Source organism: Gouania willdenowi, chromosome 14 (genome assembly GCF_900634775.1).
Source record: "Gouania willdenowi chromosome 14, fGouWil2.1, whole genome shotgun sequence".
NCBI lineage: Eukaryota > Metazoa > Chordata > Actinopteri > Blenniiformes > Gobiesocidae > Gouania > Gouania willdenowi.
This window is the reverse complement of record NC_041057.1, coordinates 19,313,396-19,334,633: the sequence shown is the minus strand read 5'-3', so window position 1 is coordinate 19,334,633 and position 21,238 is coordinate 19,313,396. Positions and strand designations below refer to the sequence as shown.

At 36.6% G+C, this 21,238-nt stretch overlaps 1 protein-coding gene across 8 annotated transcripts in view; it reads right to left on the bottom strand.

The window, feature by feature from the left end:
- LOC114475258 (unconventional myosin-XVIIIa-like) overlaps positions 1-20,935 on the bottom strand; it is a 93,879-nt gene extending 72,944 nt beyond the window's left edge. For 3 of the 8 annotated variants that reach the window (XM_028465944.1, XM_028465937.1, XM_028465938.1), the window contains exons 1-6: positions 10,897-11,067; positions 9,031-9,209; positions 8,859-8,882; positions 6,100-6,888; positions 3,319-3,408; positions 3,104-3,175 (exon numbers count right to left, since the gene is read on the bottom strand). In XM_028465944.1, the coding sequence (XP_028321745.1) occupies positions 3,104-3,175; positions 3,319-3,408; positions 6,100-6,888; positions 8,859-8,882; positions 9,031-9,069 (1,014 nt within the window). In that variant the 5' untranslated portion in view covers positions 9,070-9,209; positions 10,897-11,067. Of the gene's footprint in view, positions 1-1,145; positions 1,173-3,103; positions 3,176-3,318; positions 3,409-6,099; positions 6,889-8,858; positions 8,883-9,030; positions 9,210-10,896; positions 11,068-18,117; positions 19,095-20,827 lie in introns of those variants that run through there. The other 5 variants (XM_028465943.1, XM_028465945.1, XM_028465939.1 and 2 more) reach the window with 4 other exon arrangements.
- Between the last annotated feature and the right edge of the window lie 303 nt (positions 20,936-21,238).

Here is a 21,238-nt window from a genome sequence, read left to right as displayed (position 1 = left end):
TGGGCGTACAGCTAATACTTGAGGATGGATAACCAGCTCTTGATTAGGAGCTGATTAGTTTTAGTTTTTCAGCCAGACGTAATTTGCCAATATGTGTGTATCTCTGTCGGCTTCTCGGTTAAAAAGTGGAGGAGAGACAAGGGGGGGAGGAAGTCAGACATTTACAGAGAGGGAGACTACACAGTGGGAAGTGAAGGAAATGGAAAAATGCAGCAAAGTTTGGACCTATTTTAATGTTATAGATAGTTCCAGATCAGAATGTAGACTGTAGTGTCATCATATCACAGGCTTCACAAACATCCTGCACAGACGAATGAGAACAGCCCTTCTGTTAGACTTAAACTGGACCTTTAATATCTATTATTGTGGCACTCTAATGTTAGGTATACAAATAAAACTACTGTTTACAGATAAAATTTTAACAAATAATTTTGTACTTTTGAATGTAAGCTACAAAAATTCCAAGGAGCCATTTTGGAGCCAAAGAACTGGCTCTTAAAAAGAAACCATTAATTTTCCATCAGTTATACTGTATGATTGTATATCGGTCCTAAGACAAAATGGCTTTTCCACCATGAAAAAACACCAGGCTGAGTCTGAACCATAACAGAAGAAAGTGCAGGAAGTCATAGAAATGTGGTGCAGAATATATGCTCTGAGGAACAAAAACAGAAACTAAAGACTTCAGTCATCCAGCGTTTGATAAACATGCTAACAGCAGAGAGCACGAGGAAGTAGTGCCAGCGATGTAAACAGCTACGGTATCACAAGCCTAACCAGGGAAACACAGGCCTTGTACTACATGCACATCTTCTACTGTTTTTGAAATAAAGGAAGTGAGTCTAAAGGAGAGTGATGACGACATTCTGAGGGCTACCAGAACATCCAGTGCTTTAAAATAATAATTTTTGTGATTAAAAATTTGTCATTTCATTTGGTTTTCAGATATTTATACAATACTTTGAGGACATATTGTTAAATTAAAGTAAAATCACATTATCCAGCCCAAAAACGAGCACCCCTGCATATAACAAGAAAAAGCAACACTAAAGCCACCTCACTGCAAATCATTTGTACTAAGTCTGTATGACTTAGTAACAATTGTTATTCCAAAATTTGAGACGTTGCGGTTGACCAGGCTGTACCTGAGAGGATTTGTTGCGTTTGACGCGCTAGCCATGCAAACAGCAAAAAGGACGGCAGCAAGTCAGGATCCAGTGACCCACAGCAGGTCGGAGGAAGAGACACGACACAAGAATTGAAACAAGAGAAGGGAAAATGACAAAGGAGAGAGGGGGGGGGGGGGGTGCCTTTCAGCTTGTGAAACAAAACTGCGTCACACAATTGGCATTGAAATACACTGTGACAAGGAATAGCAAGGTTAAAAATCAGTATTATTAATATCAGCCAGATTATTAAACAAACAAAATTCTCTGGACCTAGTAAGAAAACGGGAATGGATTCTGCAGAATTGTTGTGAAGAAAGCAAAGCTCCAACAGTATATAAGCTTAAGGATAATCAGGTATAAAAGTCAGAGAATCAAGCCTGTAACCAAACATTTATCCATTTAGCCCTCAATCCTTCTTCTATCCTGTATTTGTAGCATTATACGAGAGCCAATCCCAGCTGGCTTAGTAAAGGCGTACTGTAAATTTGGAATCACCCATTTTCTTTCAGATTACTACAGTTTTTGCAGGTCAAGTCCAGTCTAAATCCAATCCATAACCCATTTACTATATTTCTAAAACAAAAAAAGATGTAGGAATGTATTCTAAACTGTGCTAGTTCTCACCCCTTACAACACTGAACAAAAATTTAAATGCACCACTTTTGTTTTTTCTCCCATTTTTCATGAGCTGAACTCAACAATCTAAAGCATGCTGACTGCAGGAATGTCCACCAGAGCTGTTGCCTGTGAAGTGAATGTTCATTTCTCTACCATAAGCTGTCTCCAAAGGCATTTCAGTGATTTTGGCAGTAGATCCAACCGGCCTCACAACCACACCAGCCCAGGACCTCCACATCCAGCATGTTCACCTCCATGATCGTCTGAGACCAGCCACCTGGACAGCTGCTGCAACTATCGCCTTGTATAACCAAATAATTATAATAACTGTGAAAAACCGTCTCAGGGAAACTCATCTGCATGCTCGTCGGCCTCATCAAGGTCTCCACCTGACTGCAGTTTGTCGCCGTAAAAGACACATTTGATGGTGTTTGGCACGTTGGAGAGGTGTTCTCTTTACGGATGAATTCCAGTTTTCACTGTTCAGGGCAAATGGAAGATGGCGCATGTGGCGTCGTGTGGGTGAGCTGACGTCAACTTTGTGGATGGAGTGGCCCATGGTGGCGGTGCATTTTATTGATGGCATTTTGAATGCACAGAGATACCGTGATGAGATTCTGAGGCCCATTGTTGTGCCAACCATGCGCGACCATCACCTCATGTTGCAGCGTGATAATGCACAGCTCCATGTTGCAAGGATCTGTACACGATTCCTGGAAGCTGGAAACATCTCAGTTCTTGAAAGGCCAGTATACTCACTGGGCCACAATCAACAGATACTGACTGGTTTTCTGACCCCCCCCCCCTCCAAAAAAGCAAAACTGCACATTTCAGGGTGGCCACTGAGGCACACCTGTGCAATAATCATGCTGTCTAATCGGCATCTTTTTGATATGCTACACTTGTGAGGTGGGATGGGTTATCTCACAATAGAGAAGTGCTCACTAACACAGATTTAGACAGATTTGGAACAATATTTGAGAGAAATAGGTATTTTGTGTAGATAGAACATGTTTTAGATCAGGGAAATGTGAGCAAAAACAAAAGTGTTGCATTTATATTTCCGTTCAGTGTGTAAATAATCCAATTTATTTCCTACTTTTTAATTTTTTTCAATGTATTTAATGTTTTTGTGTGTATTATTTTGGCTCCTATATTCTAAAGTCTGGAATGTCTATAGAGGCCTGATCTCTTCGTGCAAACAGTCTAACCTATCTGCTTTATTCAGTAGAAGCAGTCAGATCGTCATTGGTCACATGATAAACGCTAAAGTATGGTCAGGTCAGAATAAAAACAAGCTCAATTAGAGAAGTTACATCATTGTCATGGACAGTGAAGATCCTCTTCACACGCTTGTGGTCGTCCTCTTTGGGAATCAGCACTGGGACCTACAATTGACCAGCAGGGCCAATTAAAAGTAATTTAAAGGTTATATGAATTAATAAGTAGAAACATTCAAGTATTTAGTAAGGGAAGAATTAGGAACAATGTCTGATATTGAATCACACAATGCAGCGAGATGAACACAAACCTGTTCAACTGGGGAGGGCTGGGCTTGGGGGGGTGTGACAAAGGATGGAGTGGGATTCAGAGCCACAGTGGGTTCAGGTGTCTCCTTTGCCTTTACAAGGTATTAATGAATATTCACAAACACACAGACAAACATGCACAGACATGAAATTAATGATGATGAGGATGATTTTTGGCAATTAAGTTTTTTAGTACTTTTTTCATTCAACTTTAGATTAAATTCTAAATAAATAAAAAATATTAGCTTTTTTCCAACCGTTAATCCCAGCAAATTAAAAGGCTAAAGGAACATATACTGTATACTGTATATGTTGAGTTGGTGATTATTTAAGGGGCCATGAAAGGTAACGCAATAAACAAAACACCTGTTTAAATGACATTTTGATGCACTTTTTTGTTGTTGTTGCATATTTGTTATGCTATAATCAGTCACTGTTTTGGAATAATTTTCACCTTAATCTTTCAATATATCAGTACAAAATGTATCTAAGTTTACAGAAATTCTGGTATTTGCGAATCAAAACCCTAATGTAGGGCGTACACATTTTTTAAGATTAATGACAGCAAACAAAAAATTACGGAATTTAGTCTCTGAAATGGTAATACGACATGAATTAAAGCCTCACATGCATGTTATGGAACAATAGCACACATTTACACATGATTTTTCATGTAAAATGTTTTTTGAATGCGTAGCAAAGAGACAGAAAATCAAATCTCTCACAAAATCTCGCAATACAAAATTGGAAAATGCTATCTGACACTGATTAAACCCTCACCTATATGTTATGGGAAAATATTTCACATTTCCAACTAAGATGTTTTTCACCATAAAACACATGAACATGAATGACAATAAAAGATCCTTGAATCCTAAAGCAAGTACCGTAGTTGAATGTCTAGCAAATGTAATAAATAGACGTTCAATCTTACCGCAAAATCTCATGCTACGTATTCTAGCTTGATTTCCCTTCCACACATCTGAAGCTTTGAAATATCAACATAATAACAATAGTTAATTGAATTAACCCTATTAGGATTGTTAATTAGACAGTAATAACACCTAATTTGGGAAAAATGATTAAACAGAAATGAAACAGAATTTGGTAAACTGCAACGAAATTGGAGAACATTTGAAATGTCAAATATAAGGCTCTACTCATACCTTGAATACATATCCTTCATCTACTACTAATAATAATATAAATCATAATATCCAATAATAATATATCAACACACTTGGGTTTTACGATAAGGAAAAGGGTGTGTCAATGTGAAAATGTGTTTACTAAAATGATTTTGTTTTACATAGCAGTTACTTCCAATAGTTTCAGCTCCAGTGAGAGCTGAAGATCACTCCACAGTGCAAAGCTCAGAGTTAATCAGAAATAAATTGATATAAGCGTAGAATACGTCAATTCCACACCCTTGAAAATCGCATCTAGAACTATATCCTTTAGTCAATATACAATACACTGTATATAATTGCCGGATTCCAGAAATTGGAGACAGAATGCAAAATAAAACAAACTAAAGACTAAAGCAATAAATTCACTAAAACACAATATCTAATTAATCCCAATATCCTGTAAACAAGCATTGAATATCTTTAATACTCTAAAACTTTTTTTTTAAAGCAGCCCAACAAACATTCCCAAAGCTCCTGCCTGAATTGAACCAGTCACAGCTCAATTCCCAAATACAACTTCAATCGACGAGGGCGTGGGCCTGCAGCAAACCATTACACCAGCTGATGAGCTCAAACATGCACCCTCACTTCTATCAGTAAACAACAGAGGATCATTGTAAGACCTGATGAAGAACTGTCGCTTTGCTCAAAATGTGACAGCAGGGTCGGGGTCAATTACATTCATCAGTTACAATTATGTTTTCAATTACCCATGCTGAATAACAATTTGATTTTTATTACAGTGACTAGCATTTTCTCCAATTACAATTATTTTTTATCCTCAGAAAGACAATTACAATTATGTTTCTCAATTACTGCCCCTGAAAAAAATTACCTAATAAAATGTAACCTTCCTCTTGTGTTAGCATCTCTTTTGATAACAGGTCATAAATCAACTGTAAAATGCACTAAAAACAAACATCTAATTTATTTCCTATCTATTGGTCATCTTGTTAGGCTTCATAATCAAGTAAAATATAGGTTTGAATATTTTTGGTGTGGGTGTCTGAACCTTTTTTGTGTCAGTATACAGTATACTGGATTTACATTTTATTTTATTTTTTAATGGTTAAATGTGGTAAAGCTTGATACGAAACATGTTTTAATAATTAACTACATGTGTAGAACTGTACATAGAACTGTAAAATGGTTTCCCAGTTTTGCATTAAATTATTAAATCAAATTAAAAAATACACTGAAGAATATAATCGATCATCTAATTTGTTTATCATCCCTTGTTGTGTTAAATTAAATTATAGTTTTATACTTTCCATGGCAATTATCTAAACTCAATTACAATTTCATTACAATTACGACAGCAACAGATTTTTAAAACTACAATTAAAATAATAATTACGCCATAATTGTAATTAATTATAAATTGTGATTACAATTATAATTGAGCCCAACTCTGTATGACAGGTTTTTGCTCGTAACAAATGTGAGGTAAATCCTAATGCTTAAGATTAATAAACGCTACACATTACAAAACTCTTTTTAATGAAGTTATATGAATGAAAATGTTTGTGGCGTTATCAAATGGCATGCTCCACTCAAAGGTTAGGTCACAATGACAAGGTTTCCACTCACTACCTCTGGTTTCTTAACAGCAACGTTGGCAGGCTTTGGGATAAACCCTGGTGGTGGAGCCAATGGGTCTGTCTTCCTGGCAGGGATGAACCCAGGAGGTCTTGCCAGGGGATTCTGTTTTGGCGGCACAGGGCTTGATTTTCTGGCAGGGATAAAACCAGGTGGGGGAGTCAATAAATTCTGCTTAGGAACAGGAATAAACCCAGCAGGCGGAGCCAAAGGGTCGGGCTTGGATGGAGGAATGAACCCAACAGGAGGGGAGAAAGGATTGGCCTTTGATGATGCAGCGTTTGGAGAGGCTGTAGAGGGAAAGGATGAAGGCTCCTCTGGTTTGTCAACAGGGGGGGCATCCTCCTCTTTTTCTACTGTTCCCTGCTCCTCATCCTGCTTCACCTCTTCTTTCAAGTCCTCTTTGCGCTCCTGGGTTCGGATACGAGGTCGATGTTCCTTTGTTCTACCTCTGCCCATCAAACTGGTGAGGCCCATTGATAAATCATCCTTGTCCTCAGGAGCTCTGGCCCTATTGAGCATAGCGTCTGCTGCAGCAGGTGTGGGGGCAGTGGGCTGGTTCTGTGCCTCCACAGTAGCAGGAACCACACGTCTGACAACTCTACGTACGACTCTCACAACCCTTTTACCAGCAGAACTCTGCTCCTTTCCTGGGCTGTCGGGACCTCCCATGGCTATATTCCTAGCGGACTCTTCAGCTGATGAGACGATGGACTGTAAGTCGCTTTCTGGGTCCAACCCAGGTTTAATCACTACCTGAGGCTGAGCACTGTCTGCATCAGACTGGACACAATGGTAGACAACATGTTGATCATTGGCACAAATTTATTATTATAGAGTTTAACAAACAACTGTTAATGCAAAGCAGGTTTGTTATTACTTCTTATGTGAATTTTTTTTAGGGGTGTCCAACTTTGTCACTTCCTATACAATACTGATAACAATATTGAACCGATGCAATATCAGCACAAATTATGCATACTTGCATACATATTATTTATTTTGCAGTGTGGAATGCAAGAGAATTGTTAATCTAGTGATGAACAGAGAACAACAGTCAGCACCATTAGGTATGAGGAACAAACTGACCTATTTATGATTAACCAATGGTTTACAGAAATTTTACCCATAAACAAAAGAATGATCTACGACTGAATAAAATAAATAAACAATAAATTAGAAGACACTGAAAAATAAATAGCATCAATAAATTGAATAACACAAAAAAAAAAAATTAAGTGCATAGTTACTTACCGCTAGTTTAACTCAAATAAGGCTGCAACAACAAATCAATAAAATCGATAAAAATCGACTATTAATAGCATTGGCAACAAATTTAATTATCGTTGCGTTGCAGGATTTATGTCACTGACTTAGAGCTGTTTGCTTCACCTACAGAGCTTTGTGTGTGCGAGCAGTGTTTGTGTGCATGCACCACGAGGGTTTGTGTGCGCACCACAAGTTTTTGTGTGTACGTGCGCAAGAGTGTTTGTGTGTGTGTGTGTGCGCAGAGTGTTTGTGTGTGTGTGTGTGTGTGTGTGCAGAGTGTTTGTGTGTACGCGCACCACGTGCGTTTGTGTGTACACGCATTTGTGTGCCCACACCACGAGTGTTTGTGTGTGCGAGCATAGTGTTGGTGTGCGCGCACGCACCACGAGTATTTGTGTGGGCAAGCAGAGTGTTTGTATGTGTGCGCAGTGTTTGTGTGTGCGCCCACCACGAGTGTTTGTATGCGTGCAGTGTTTGTGTGTACGTGCACCACGAGTGTTTGTATGTGTGCGCAGTGTTTATGTGTGCGCCCACCACAAGTGTTTGTATGCGTGCAGTGTTTGTGTGTACGTGCACCACGAGTGTTTGTATGTGTGCGCAGTGTTTGTGTGTGCGCCCAACACAAGTGTTTGTATGCGTGCAGTGTTTGTGTGTACGTGCACCACGAGTGTTTGTATGTGTGCGCAGTGTTTGTGTGTGGACGCACGAGTGATTGTGTGTGCACACCCGCGTTTGTGCGTGAAAGACACTGTTATTTCAGTTTAATCAGCTTAAACAGGGTTTAAATGTGCTATATAGATAAACTGTTCAAAAAAAAAAAATCTGATTCATCAATTAAATTATTGACCAATATATCGTTATGAAAATAATCGTTAGTTGCAGCTCTAAACTTAAATACAACAATGTTCTACATTTGAATTGAATAGAATAAATAAAACATAAATTGGGAAAAACCCTAAAACATAAGCTTAAAATCATTAAAAACAAATTATACTTTTAAAATGCAAAAAAATTAAAGTTCACTATTAATTTTATAATGTCAGTAATTTAGTTCTGTCAGCTGCTGGAGAGAAGTGTTTGAAGTGAACTGATTTTAGATGCAGGCTGATACAATCTAATTTTTAGCTGATATCAGACCGATTTACAATATCATTATCGGATTGGGACACCCCAAGAGTTGTTACCTCTTACCTCTTATATATATTTAATATTTTTGGGTGTCAAACAGGAGATTTTAAAATAAAATAGCAAGACACAAAAAAGGTAGATTGCATTGAGTCCTGTGACAGTACTCCTGCCCTGACAGTAATGAATTAAATCTTAAGCTCTATAATATCATGAATATGATGCAGTAACATTCTCCAGCTAATGTCACATGTCATCAACTGACGACACTCTACAATAATAGTTAGATTACAAATGTGTTCCAAGTACAGACATGGTGGGATAATCATTTATACACATGCAGCTGTAAGAACACTTACATCTGGCTTGTTTTCAACTTTAACCTACACAAGCAAAAGACAAAAGTCATCAAAGCACATGCTCAAACCTAAACCAATCTCTACAAACAATAATAAACAATATATTCAACAAGGAACACGATACATGTAAAAATGCAAAGACACAATAAAACAAGACAGAAACAAGACTTCCCTTTTGCTCCCAGAAAGAAAAGCGTGATTTGTACGCCATGGCGACAGGCCGGGGGTCATGGATTAAGCTGGACGTGTGGAGAATAAGTGTATGGAATAGTGAACGATGAAAACAGAAAGATACAGTCACAGAAGGGGGATGTGAAGTGCTGAATGATGATGAGGCAAAATGGAAACCACCTAGGGATGAGCAGTGGGATATGGTGAGCTCATCTCCCCAACACACAACAGGTCATACATCAACAGGAGAGAGAAGACAATGCAGGACAAAATATATCAACAATAGAGCTGGGCAATATATCCAGATTCCAGATATATTGAGTTTCCTATTTTGGCAATATAGAAAATTACAACATCACCTTAATCAAAATATATAGGGATGTCCCGATACAACTTTTTCACTTCCGATACAGTACCGATATTGCAGCCTTGAGTATTGACCGATACCGATTTCTATATGATGCGATATTAGCACGAATCATACAAACTTTTATTACTTATTTTGTCGTGTGGAATGTTATAAAAAGCTTGACCCTGTGATGTTACTCAAACAGAGAACAATAATAAGCAATTCCAGTTCACTTCAGTTATTTTTTACTGTCAGTATATGGTGGGAACAACTGAGGTCGGGGACAAAAACAACAAAAACTTATCGGAGCGCTTTTATTGGAGATTTTAGATGCAGTCCGATAAAATCCGATATTCATTTTCTGACTGATATCGGACCGATATCCGATATCAATATTTGACCAATATCAGATATCAATATCGGATCGGGACACCCCTAGAAATATATATATTTTTATAGCTCATTTTGCATTAAAATACTTGTTTTAGGAGTCGCTTTCACTAATTCTCAGAATAGCATGAAATGCACAGTTAAATGGATTTCTGAGTGTGTCCTAACTAGGGCTGCACGATTATTTTGATCAATATATTGAATACACGATTATAGTCACAATTATTTATCAAGTTAGGGAAAAAAAATCCTGTTTTATTACAATACTTTTAAACAAACAATATGTGGACAGTTTACAGTGCAAAATGAAGCTTTAAAAAAAAAAGAATTATACTAAAAAAAATGTTTTTAATTAACCGAAGAATTTAAAATATACCAAAAGCTAACTAAATAAATACATTATTACTGGGTGCAGAGCACGTATTTTAAATGTAAATATTCCAATCATTTTTTTTAATCGTTTCCACCGAAATCGTGATCAAGATTAAAATTTTAATAATTGTGCAGCCCTAGTCCTAACCCAGACCTTCTCCTAAACAAGCCACACAACAGAATTCACTCACATGAATTGATGACATTTTGTGAAAAAATACTGGGATATGAGTTTAGGTCCATATTGCCCAGCCCTAATCAACAACACAATGACATGAAAGATTTGCAAACAAATGGTGAACATGATTGAACAAGAGATGCAATGTGTACAATGACCAACAACATTAAACTGTGCTCATCTGCAGTGCTTTTCTTTCACTTTTTATCTTACTTATGAATTGACTTGTGTAACTACAGTAGAATGAATGTCTCGAGGCACGAAATCAATGAGAAAACAACTGACGAACATAGAAAAGAGCTAACCCCATCCCTACATTAAGGAAAATATCATTCAAAGCCTGTATAGGTAGTTTTACTTTAATTTACAGTGTAAAACATCTCCAAAGCATGTTGTATAGTGACAAGTTTCACAATCTCTAGCCCAGCTTTCATCAGAAACCCCTCCTCCTAAAAATAGTCTCAACAGCCGAGGAGGCCATTCTCACAACCCCATCAGAGCTCTAATAGAAGTGCAAGCAAAGCACTGAAGCACACCACACTATTCGCCACAGTCCACCAAAGGCCTGAGCTTATTACCTTCGCTTTGGACCTGGTTAACCTTCACTCTGCCCAATCTTCAATCTGTCACTGGAACAATGCAGTCAGAGCCAGGCCAGAGTATGACCCAGGGTGAGAGAGTGAGAGAGAGAGAGAGCGAGGTGGGGGGGCGGGGTCAAAACCAGCACAGCAGAGTTAGTTAGTCTGTGGTCCGAGGAAAGGAAGGGGGTAATGTAAGAGGAGCTGGATGAGGGACAGCTGCTAAAACACAGACGGGGCCTAAAAATAGAGTTAGCACAGTCTAGTTATTGCCACTGGTAGATTCCCTCACTACTATCTGACAATTTCAGTCTTTTAGTGGACAATAAAAGGTAGTCCAGTCAAACCCCATCTCCCTCAGCAGTGCCAAACATTTCGAGTGAGAAAAGGCCACTTATAAGACAAACAAACAACTACAAATGCCAAATAACTCAAAGCATGTCATAGAACGATGCTTTGGCAGACAGTGAAATACGAATTACTATCAGTCTTCCTCAGAGCTTCAGCATGCTCTCTAAACCACAAGAGGGAGCCATTTCAAAAGAATTGTGTCAATCTTCCTTGTTTAGATTCAGCATGTTGCACTGAATAAAATGAAATAAAAAGATTTATAATGCAATATTTATAATGTACAAATCGAGAGTGGTAAAAGCAACACATTAACTTCTTGTGATTTGTTTGAAAGCACACACTAAATTAAATGTAATTTAATAAAAATCAGATGTTAACGAACTAGATCAAGGACTACAAACCGCCCAAATAATATTTTTGTAGAAAGAACAAGATAAAAGTGTACCATAATACCAACAAACCCAACACAACTCCATTTTTCACATTTATAGTACATCACCCAATGAAATTTAATTTTAACTTTTGAATGCGTAAAATTTCAATATAAAATCTCTTTTCATTGAGAAATACTGCAAGTACACAAGAACCAACATGATTCCTTAAAAAATGTTTATGTGCAATATTGCCAGTTACTTATTCTTACTTGTATCAAAAAAAAACATTTAGTCAGAGGTGAATAATGTAGAGTTTCACTGAAAGTTTATGTTGTAAAGTCCAATTCCAGGGGCTAAATTGGACCCTCTGATTGGGACGAATTTGGTCTCTGAGCCTTGTGTTTTGTAGATTAAAAAATACTACTACTGTACCACATTTTTTATTAAAGTTGCTGAAAAGAAGTTTGCTTTAGTAACTAGTAAGAATAATTTGTGTGGAGGTGAGCGTAGGGTACAGCAATAACAGAAAACAGAAATATAGCATTTTAATTTTAAAGTTTGTACTACTGTGGTACTAAAATAACCATTTGATGTAGTACAAGTACATGTGGTTGTAAAATACTAAACTCATCAGTTTATGATGCAAAAAGCTACATTTTGTTGCTTTTAAACAATGACGTGTTTTTTCTCAATCTTAGAAACAAATAACAGTAGAAGGAACTTTGTTTGCTATTATTACTGGAAGCTCCAGACTTCACAGATTTACACCAACAGAGCCAGGCTGGTGTATCCAACAAACTGCTAATCCCTGGAGTCTGTTACTGGGACACAGCAATGTGTTGACGGTTTGTACACACGGTAAGTGCAGACCAAAGATTAAGGACTGTGTGTGCCCGACGCGGCTCATTCTGACCCAGTTAAATCCTCCAGTGCAACAAAATCTAAATGACTTCTAAAATTGTTGTTGTGCAGTAAAACCACTGAAATGTTGTTGGATGATGTCATTTATTATGATTATCCAACCATATGTCTTGTAAACCCAAATCAGAAAAATACGTATCACTTTTGACCAGCATCCACTGTATTATTGGCAGCTTAAACCTAGAGAGGAATATTTTGACATTACAACCTGATGTCTGCCAAAAAATGTTGGGATGTGACCTATATCATAATCAGGACTAGCAAACAGCCTTGAATCTCATTTCTCATTAAAAATGGCCATGTTTAACATGCATTACACACAAAACAATGGAGGAATAACTGTCATGAAGCAAACAAGAACGTAAAAACATGTAAATTGAGAAAGACGGTTGCATTTGTTTCTTAAATAATTACAAGTGAATGATTGTAGAAAACACCTGTCCATATTAAACAGTACAAAAACCTGTGAATGAAAATAACTCATGGAAAATAGGTGGAATTACACGAAACGATTGAGCTTAAAGAGGAAAATGGCCTGTTTGATGATGCAGCTCCTATCGTGTAGCAAAACAGCTTGATCCCAAGAAGCTCCGCCTCTTTGTAATCCACGCTTGTACTAATGCTCTCAGCTGGTGTGACATGTCTCTGATGGAAATGGGGATGATTTAAATGAAATGGGCAACTTAGGGTGAGGATTGCACCATTTAATAAGATCAGGATGAAAAGTCAGAGAATGTAATAAAATGTGAAACAGGCAATGTTGGGAGTAACCAGTTATTTTTGTAATATATTACAGTAATATATTCCTTTTTGAAGTAACTCAGTAGTTAAACTCATTACAAAAGGGAAAAGTGGTAATATTGCATTACTAGTTAGTTACAATTAAAGTTCCTCAAGTTACATGCATATTTAATCTAAGCGCATAAATGCTTTGTTTTCTCACTGTTTGCAATTATTTGAGGGAAAAAAGATGATCATTATAGTTAAATATAACTTATGGGGAACAAAAATGAGCTTTCTGCTCCTGAAACAGCAGAAGTATTTCTTAGACCGATGTTATTGGAACACTATCAGTGTGATATAATTAGTGTTCTGGAACAAAAGTAACTCAAAGTAACTCAAAGTGATGTAACTCGGTTAAATTTTTTTAAAAAACAGTAATATTGTAATACAAATATATTACATTTTTATCCCAGTAACTAGTAATATAAATATATTACAAGTTTAGAGTAACTTACCCAACACTGGAAACAGGTGAGAAATGATGTGAGAAGCAGAAGTTTAGCATCGTCAGTTCACCCATAGGCTACTCTCATAATGTTAAAATGGAACGATATGTGAAATTAAGGGTAGAGCCTTGCTTCGAACATGGCTTCTTAGCAAAATTGCTAAAAAAGAAATAAATTTAAAAAAAGAAAGAACCGTACACAATACAATTTTTACCCCCTTTGTAAGTAAATTCTTCAAAAACAGGGGTTTTGTGTTTATTTTGGCTAAATGCACATTTACTGAGTAATGTAAAGTTATGTTCATGAAGTAACTCAGTTTAAGTCATTCATGCTTTTTATATTGTTACAGTCTTCTGACAGAAATCCCCAAAAGAGCATCAAACAGCTACGCTCAGTACTTTTTCTACTGCTTATGATTAGATTAAATATTTTTTATTGTCGATTGCAAACTCTGTTTAAAGTTGATTTTCAAACAATTTTTATGTTCTCTAAATGTACTCTGTAATGCAAGTTGAATGGCCTTGTGTAATTCCACTTTTATTTATTTTTTATCAATTTCTTATTGACCCTCAGACTGGATACTTGTTTTATTTCTTCAGAAAAATAAAATTACTTAAAAATAGAAGAAAAAATCAATACAGAAACAATAAATGTCAACTGTCTTTTTGTGTGTGCACCTGCTCATATTGAGGAAATCATTGAAAATTCAAATAGCTTTATCTTAATGGAGGTACAGAAAAAAGCAAATCAGATACACAGAAATGAACAGTCGTGTGCCGTTAGAAAAAATAACATTCAGCCTGAGGAAGTCATACAAAACTTTTCTAAAATTTTGCCAACCTTATTTGGACCATGTAGGTATACATTTGTAAACTAACTTGCCTTAATGTGTCAAAATTGAAGCATTTGTCTGTTTTTATTTTTTTTTATTTTTGAGTGAGCATGGGAGGGGGGTGGGGATGGGGTATTTGTTTGTGTAGTTTTTTCGGAGTTTATTTGTATGTCAATTCCAAAATTAAAATAAAATATTGTCTAAAAAAAAACAAATCAGATCAGATCCATAGGTGGTTTTTATACACGTTTTTTGATCCAACCTTGAAAAAATGCAATGTTTAAAAGAAAATATATATATATTACATGGATTTAACAACATGAATTATATATTATGTTTTGCAGTGTGTTTATCTTTGTCACATGACCACACAGGTGTTTTTGATGACATGACCTTTATAAGGAAGTGTATCCATCGTTCATGCTATGTCTGATTAAAGGCAAAACGTTACATTTTTTTATTAAACCTGTCTTTTGGAGCTATACCTGGTGTGTGCGGACACACTTTTGCTACTTTAAAAAAAAACAAAAAAAAAAAAAAAACACTCCATCTGAAGTGAATCCATGCTTTGAATTTGAAGTAAACAATGATCAGGTGAAATAAATACTGCTATTTACTGGGATTAAGAGTTTTCACTGTATCAGGAAACTCACTAGAAACTCTGTCTGACTGTAGAGCCCACAGACGTCATACATTATGTTTCTGATACTCGTGGAGGATCTGCTGCTGTGCTCTTGATCTAAAATCCAGATCTTATTATAACCACCTATAAATAGGTCTGTTGGTTCTAGGTCAGCTTCACGTGCACATTTTCTGCCTTTGTCTTTCTCTTTTTCTATCATTCGTACTCAGAAAGTCATCGTCCTCCATCACCTCTTTACCAAACAATCTTTTCATCTGTCTTCCCTACATCAAGTAATATTCTCTGTTGTCCTTACCGTTTACTATGGTTACACAGTTCCGTCTTTGTCCAATACTGTATCACCATGTTGCTACATATTCAAAATTTTAAAATAAGGTCGTTTTTCCAGACGTCTTCAATTCAAATAATTTGTGACATTTGAGTAAGTACATGTTTATTATTTAGATAAATTACAGAATTAATCGTTTGTTTTCATTATTCTGAGTATATCTGCCATTATGTCATCAAATAATTTCCTTAATATGGGTTGGAGGAGGATAAGAGCAAAGGGTTAAGCATTCAAATTGTCAGTTTTCCTATAATGTAAATATTCAGCTGTGCAAGAAGAAAGCACTTCAACATCGAGCCATTATTTTATTTAGATATTCATCATTATATGTCTTAGACAATAGAACAGAGCGAACCGTCTTGGAAACATCGATATTGTTTCAATACACTTTTTATATTTTTCTTGACCTGGACATTAATGAAATAAAATTCCATACATTTCCAATCTTTTCATACTTGCATACAAACGCTGCCATCTCTAATATATACACACTTGTTTAAACAATATCAATATCACCTCCCTGACCTTATCTTCCACCCACTCTCTTCTGTTTAGGTCCTCCTCCCATTATTTGTCTGTGGCTCTCGATTGAATTTAAGGCATTAAAACCTCCTGCTTTTGTTCCTCCTATTTGAATCAGATTAAAAAACAACAATTTCCTGCTTTTTAATTCAAAATGTCTTTCCTTTCCTTCCCTTTTTCTAAGTGAAACGTGTTTCCCAGCAGCATCAACAGAGCAAACAGAGTAAAGTGCAAAATCAAAGAAGCAAAGGTTGAAGCTCAGTTATTTGTTGTGTGGGGCTAATAAAGAGTTTAACTTGATGCTTCTCTACTTGTTGCACATGATTATCTGGGTGGAAAGAGCTGAATGGGCACGCAGCCAAGTCTTCCAAGACCATATGGCCATTGGCTGTGGCAGCATTTGGACCGTTGTTTTCTTCAGCGTCCCATTGTTTGCTGTCAAAGGACTGACGGGGAGGGGGTGGGGGGGGGTGTGGGATGCGGGGAGGGGGTGGGGGGGGGTGTGGGATGGGGGATTATTTATACGCCAGAACACATTCTCTCTTTCGAAACACAATCACAGACACTCCTCCATAGATACAAGCACAAAATCACATTAACATTGTCAATGTCGTTCTACCCATAAACCAGACACCCATAATCCGGTACATATAGATTAAAAAACACATTGTTAGTTGGAAAAAAGAAGAAAAAAAAGTGCTTAAAGGTAGAAATTATTTTCCGTGAGCTTTAGATGAAAAACACTTATGTGGTAATAAATGTTTTTAAAGAACTTCTAAAGAATCTGAAGTCAACAGTATTTTTTTCATATTGACATTAATCACAATAAGATTACATACAGTTTTAATGAAGTGCCAGATATAATAAGCAACTGTTTAATAATCAAAAGTAAAAATCCTCAATCTCTATTTTGCAATTCCGACTCATTCACAGTATTTGAAACCAATTTTCCAATCCACTTTTTAGTACAATACTCCTCACTTCTTCATTGGTCCAACTTAAGTTTTCATGCTAATTTCCCAAAGGTTTTTAATCTTAATAAAGTTAAAGACAATTTACAGAATTTGGATATTCTATAATTTTCTTGGTCATTTTGTGTTTTAGGCAGCTCACAACCAGCACAGGGCGTGTCAACAAAAGTGTTACCTACTGCATCACTGTGCTACCAAAATGTTGATTATTTTCCACTATCGTCCTTTTTGATGATTTTTGAATTTCTCATCCCTGAAAAATGTTCCACTTTTTTCAGATTTCCAGATTACAAATCATTTGTTTTAAAGCTGCTACCCGTGCCATTTCTTTATTAGCTAAAGTCATAGTTTCAATGAATTTTTTATTTTTTTTTTAAAAATAAATCAACCAAACATTTACCCTTAAAAGAATGGAAAAAAGGTGAAATTGGCGCTCGTTGGTTTGTTTTCCTCTCGACACTCGGTTTGTTGACATTTTCACACATTGCATTGTGGGATGTGGAGTACCATAAAAAGATAAATAGAAGTGTTTTTATGTCATTCTGGCATGATTGGCTTGACGCCATTTATTCCTCATGATATCAGAACATTGTCAGACATTTCTATTGCAACCTTCTCTGGAACTACACATCCCACAATGCAATGCACAAAAATTGCAACAAAGGAAGCATTTGAAGTGAATGAAAACAAACTTTCAAGCAGCAATTTCAAAGTTTTATCTGTTTTTTGAGCAAATGATCAATAAATCCTATACTATGGAGTTAAAAATAAATGTTTGTGTCCAGCAGTTTTTAAAAAATGTATGATAATTCTAGCTTAGAGCAACTGTTGTACTTTAATTTTTCTATGTTTGAATCAGTCTCTTTTTAAATGTGAATGCTGAAATGTAAATTACTTTACAGTTTGTATCTCCTGTGGATTGCTTTTGGTAACCATTTTTCCACTTCCTTTTATATCACACTGTAGTGAATCACTTTTCCAGAAATCAGGTGAAGATTATTTCTTCGGTTGATTTTTTTTTCTAGTAACACATCCAATAATTGTACTTACAGGGAATCCTTGTCTGTGCATTCCTACAGGCGTCTTCAGCCAGCTGCGGTTCAATTCACTCAACTCTAGAATTGGCTGCACCTTCAGCCGCACCGATTCTCCAGACTGACGAATCATCTCCACAATTTCATCTCTGTTTTTATTCTCCACATTAATCCCATTGATTTCCACCAGCCTGTCTCCTGGCACCAGGCCCAGAGCCCAATCCTGGGTCCCGGCACCCGGTTCGGCAAAGTGCACCACGCGCCGGCACGCGCCTCCATCAGGCTGCCTGTCTAGCATGGTGGTCCGACGCAGAGAGAAGCCAAAGTCTCCAGTGTTGCGTCGCTGTAGCAAAAGTTCTCTCGAGTCTGGGATCGATGGAGCGACAAGTGGTGGCAACTGTAGGTCTGCACCTGGAAAACTCTTCTCCACCAACTCAGGGATGTGCACTATGAACTTTGAGTTACTTCTGCTCAAATTTGAATATTGGGAAAAAGCAGCTTGTCTTTGACCTATAGTTGAACTTAATTTGGCCAACTCTCCAAACTTAGCAGCTCTCTCTTTTACAGAATGATGCTGCTGATATTTATGTTCAGTTTCCTTTACTTCTTCACTCATTTCCCCCATATCTGGATCTGCTACGGTGTGAAAACCTTCAATCTCGATGTCTGTCAGGCAGAGCTCTGTGCTGCTGGCCACTTTAATAGGGATGGGGCCTGAGATCTCCAGTTTGCCCCTGGAGCCTCTTTTTGAGCTTCCTCTATTCAGTTGGAATAAACCTCTCCGTATGCCCATTTCCTCCAGACTCTTTATCTCTGCCTGGGACATTCGCTCTTTTTTCTCCTTCTTGTCTTTCTTTTCCTTCTTGCCCAAATCCTTCTCCTTCTCCTTTTTTATTAGATGAAACATCCTTGATGCGTAGTTTTAATAATAACAAATGTTCAGGCTCTTAAAAAAAAATGATGATAGGTTCATAAAAGCCATCAGCGTCATTCCTGCAAAAGTCACAGAGAAAAAAAGACAATGAAATCTTTAGGAACATGTACAAAAAGTTAAATAAAGCACAGTATTTGTTGGGACAGCTCATTTCCTATAAGCAAACCTGACTTACTTAAAAGTTGGATATTTTAGATAAAAGAAAATTTCTCAAAGAATTGCCACATGCTGTACAATAAGGGTCAATTTTTTGTCTAGTGCAGATGTGCAACTGGCAGCCCCCAAAGTAAACACACGAATATACACAAAATAAAATACCAATCCAGGATAAAATAATCAAAATCACTCAAAACACATAAGATGACTACAAACAAATGTTACCATTTATTTTGAAATGTGAGACTAGTTACAATCATAAAACATACTTATGTGTTAAAATTTAAGATTTTTTAAAACATTGATTTAAGACTTTTTAAGGATCTCTGTTTAAGCTTGGAAGTTGAATGCAGTCTATTTACATAAAACATACTGGGCACTTTATAGATATACAGTATATAAAACTCTGAATCTGTGGTAAGAAGCAAAAGTTACATTTTTTTTAACAGTTTGATAAACATGCCACTTGTTTTTTATAGACAGTGGCAATCCGCATGTAGACGCATCAATATACCGACATTCTACCCATACGTAGCGCACCTCATTGGCCAGTTTAGTTCACGTGACTAAGACGCTGCGTACTTGTACTTCTGTTTGCTATTAATACGCAGATTCCTAACCCACTTACCGACTAACTAACCCTAACCCACATTACGAATTAATTATCCCTAACCCTAAACTACGTTACGGACTAACTAACCCGAACCTTCTGAAGTGGATTTGAATTTGTACGTCTAACGCCATTTTTTTGTCCATACGGAATGGTCACATGACTTCCGGTAATGTCATCGGCCACGTACAAATAGCACCGGGGGTTGTCCGTATGTCTACGTATGGCTAGCCACTTCGTTTTTGACATTTGTACTTGAATTACAGTTAGCTACCATTTACTTGTTCTCACAATTTAAAAAAAATCAAAAATTGTATTTTATACCATTTTGTACTTGTAAAAGGAAACCCTGTAATTAACGATATTGCGAAATATCGCAATGTATATCGCATTGTTTAGTATAGGGATATGCATCGTATCATATAGTCAGATTCATAGCAATGCACAACCCTTACTGTATGTATGTTCCAATACTATTTACATTTTAATGTGATATTGACAACACAAACATATCTATGCCACATCCAAAATTGTCCTATTTAGAGGTATATTAAAGTATAAATCAATATTGACACGAGCTCTTCAAATAATGTAAGCATTGCCAACAGCTGTGTTTGTTTTGGTGAACCCATAAAATGTAAACTCGCACTTTAATCCACTCTTACTCACATTCTGTAAGGACATCTAATGCAGAACAAAACAATTATTGCCAGAAGTATTTATTTTCCAGTTAATTCAAATTAAATGTAACATTCTGAGATATAATATATTGTTTTTTGTTTTATATATATATATATATATATATATAAAACTCATATTGACATGTCCTGTGCTGTTTGTGTAACTAGTAGTTAGTAGCCTAGCAGCTCTTTAGCATGGCCATAGTGTTGCTGTCTTTAAGCTGCTTTACCCTTAATTTCCAGCGCCGTTGGCCTTCTGTTACACTTTAAACAACACAGGGTATAATGTCATGGGTTTAAAACGACACAAGTATAACTAATAGTATGAGGTATAGTGTTGACCTACCTGTAAACGCTGAAAAATGTCACTGTAGCGGCCTTTGAAGGAGTTTTTGACATTTTCTTCCCTGGAATTGACAGCAGGTGGGAAGGATGCACATGTGATGCATTCACGTACCCATTCAAAAGATTTGACATTTGAGCTTCCTGTTGATTAAGATAACACGCGCTATCCAACTAGAAAGAGCTATCTTCTAAAACTTCAAACATAATCTAACTACATCAACGCTTAGATTTTTGTGTTAAAGCGAAAAGAGGAAACAATATTACTCAGCATTATTGCGCAATTCATACACAAAAATACGTAAGAACTAGAGTTGTTTACATTGCATATCTATGTTTCACCTAAATATATGACAGAGGCTCCTCATTTTCTTTTTAAATCTGATGTACAAAAAAGATCTAATCGTGTTAATTT